Source organism: Drosophila obscura, unplaced genomic scaffold, assembly GCF_018151105.1.
Source record: "Drosophila obscura isolate BZ-5 IFL unplaced genomic scaffold, ASM1815110v1 contig_180, whole genome shotgun sequence".
In the NCBI taxonomy this organism is placed as follows: domain Eukaryota; kingdom Metazoa; phylum Arthropoda; class Insecta; order Diptera; family Drosophilidae; genus Drosophila; species Drosophila obscura.
The window spans coordinates 448224-450752 of NW_024542768.1; the positions used below are offsets into that span (position 1 = coordinate 448224).

The window sequence follows — 2529 nt, forward strand, 5'->3', positions numbered from 1 at the left end:
CCATTAGATGATTACGACATAGTAAATGAAAATCCGGAATGGTTTTCCCGGAACGATGATGTGGGATGACGACGGTCCAGCAGCTCTAGATGGTTTTTTCCTACAACGGTGGTATACGATGTCAGCGAAGATTCAACCAAAACGCAGCCGTTCAATTTAAATTCATTTAATGCACTGGTCGCAGCCAGCGATGCTAACGTTCGCCCACTCCAGAAGGGAGCCGATCGAACATGCTGGGAGATGGCGTAACAGCGACTGAGCGTAACAATTCATTAACTCTTATACTATGCTATTCTATGCTAAGTTATGCTATTTTGCTGCTGCTGCTTCAACATTCCGGCCCCGTTGAAGGCCTCCGGCGCTTCAACCATCCATTGGCAATTTTGCCAGTTTTTGGACTGCTCGTTTAATAACGCCTGCGGAAGTTCGCACCTCTGCCACGCGCACTCTCCCATCTTCTCCTGCCGTCGTTGCCACCACTCGCCCTGTGGTCCACTTCTGTGGCGGTGTGTTGTCCTCGTGGACGAGCACTAGGCATCCTGCCTCGAGGTTCGGTCCTTCGGTACACCATTGCTGCCGCTGCTGCAGGCTGGCCAGGTAGTCTTTGGACCAGCCCTGCCAAAACTGCTCTTTGAGCGCGGACAGCATGCGCCACCGCTTCAAATAGTCGAAGCCGCCCTTGCTGCATTTGGCGTCTTGCTCGGATTCGGACGGCAGCGAAAGAAGCGGCTGCCCGATGAGCAGGTGCCCTGGCGTCAGGGCTTCTCCATCGCTGGGGTCGTTGCCTGGCGAAGCGATTGGCCGGGAGTTGAGGATGGCCTCTACCTCGACCAGGTGGGTGCTGAGCTCGTCCGCGGTGAGCTTGGCGTTGCCAACTCCACGTATCAGCCGCTGTTTGGCTGCCTTGACTGCCGCCTCCCAAAGCCCTCCGAAGTGCGGTGCTCTCGGTGGTATGAAACACCACTCGACGCCGTACGTCTGCGTACGTCCTGCGTACGTCCTGAGCCGATCCTGATCCCTCTGAAATGCTGCGTGAAGCTCTTCCATCACTCGGCTCGCGCCCACGAAGTTGGTGGCGTTGTCGCTGTAGACCTTCACCGGAAAGCCTCCCCTCCCGACGAACCTTTTGAAAACACACAAAAAACTATCAGTTGATAGGTCGACTACTAATTCGAGGTGAACAGCCTTTGAATGGGGGACCTGCCTCGAATTTTGAGGGACACCTGAAACGGACCGCAGAAATCTACCCCACAAATCAGAAAGGGGCGAGCTCTTTGCACTCGGTCAGCTGGCAGGTTTCCCATGATCTGTCCCATAAGGATGGGCTTGTATCGGAAACAGTGCACACAATTCCTCACGATTCTTGTGCATGCTTCTCGGGCGTTCAATAGCCAAATCTGCTGCCTTAGAAGGGAAACCATTACTTTTGCACCTGCATGATAATGAGCACGATGCAAATGGCGTAGAAACAGTGTCACGAACTGCGACTTTTGCGACAGCAGTAAAGGAAACTTCGCATCGTATGGAATTTCTGCGTGCAGCAATCTTCCCCCAACACGAATCAGTCGGAAGGTGACTCCGCCGCGTTCGCTCGTGTGTATGAACGGGCTGAGTCGTTGAAGATGTGGAGACAAAATTTCCGACCTATCCAGTTTGAGGAATTCTGATCCAAGCTCACATCTTTGGACTACCTGTACCAGCCTAAGAAATGAGACCTTCAGCTCCTTAGCTGATACAACCACATCTCGACTGCGATTGCCACCTTGAATGAACCGATTCACATACGCCATGATCCGAAGCAACTTCTGAAACGAAGAGCATCTTCCAATCAGCTCGATGACCTCATTAGTCTGACCCTTTGCCACAGAATGTGCTGCCACAATTTTCTTGTCTTCTGACTTTTCCATTTCTGGGGACAACTCAACCTGATGAAGACGCGGCCAATTCTCAGGACCACGAAGAAGAAAATGCGGCCCATTAGTCCACAATGAGCACATTACACCATCTACATCTGTTCCACGGGACACTAAGTCTGCTGGGTTTTGATCGGTGGGAACGTGACGCCAAATCACACCACTGGACAACTCCTGGATTTCAGCAACCCAATTGGCCACAAACGTTGCTAGGGTGGCTGGGTCCCTATCCAGCCAATACAAGGTGACCTGGGAGTCCGACCAAAAGTTCACGCTTTCAATTACAAACTTGTCTAACAGCAGTCGAACTTGAGACCATAGCGTGGATAGAAGAAGCGCTGCACACAATTCGAGTCGTGGAATTGATTTCGTTTTAAGAGGCGATACTCGGGACTTTGCTGTAAGAAGTCGGGATAAAACATTTTTATCGTCCTTGGTACGAACGTATATACAACATCCGTACGCATCACCTGATGCGTCAGCGAATCCGTGTATTTGGATAGTGGAATTATTGGCAAGACCGATAAAGCGAGGTATAGAGATTTTGTCCAAGTCGAATAAATTCTGCTTGAACCTGTTCCTACTCGTATGCAGACTCATGGGAACTGACTCGTCC

At 51.3% G+C, this 2529-nt stretch overlaps 1 protein-coding gene across 1 annotated transcript; it reads right to left on the reverse strand.

The window, feature by feature from the left end:
- Positions 1-363: 363 nt before the first annotated feature.
- Positions 364-1907, reverse strand: LOC121404021. Its single transcript, XM_041592533.1, has 2 exons — positions 1645-1907; positions 364-1123 (listed from the first exon to the last, which is right to left on the reverse strand). Exons 1-2 carry the CDS (start codon positions 1905-1907, stop codon positions 364-366), a joined length of 1023 nt encoding a protein of 340 aa, XP_041448467.1.
- Between the last annotated feature and the right edge of the window lie 622 nt (positions 1908-2529).

Bases quoted from the DNA above. Each gene is read 5' to 3' on its own strand.
- LOC121404021 (XM_041592533.1), bottom strand. From the start codon at position 1,907: ATGGAAAAGTCAGAAGACAAGAAAATTGTGGCAGCACATTCTGTGGCA. The intron at 1,124-1,644 runs GTCGGAAATTTT...TGTTTTCAAAAG, and splicing joins GAATTCCTCAAACTGGATAG to GTTCGTCGGGAGGGGAGGCT.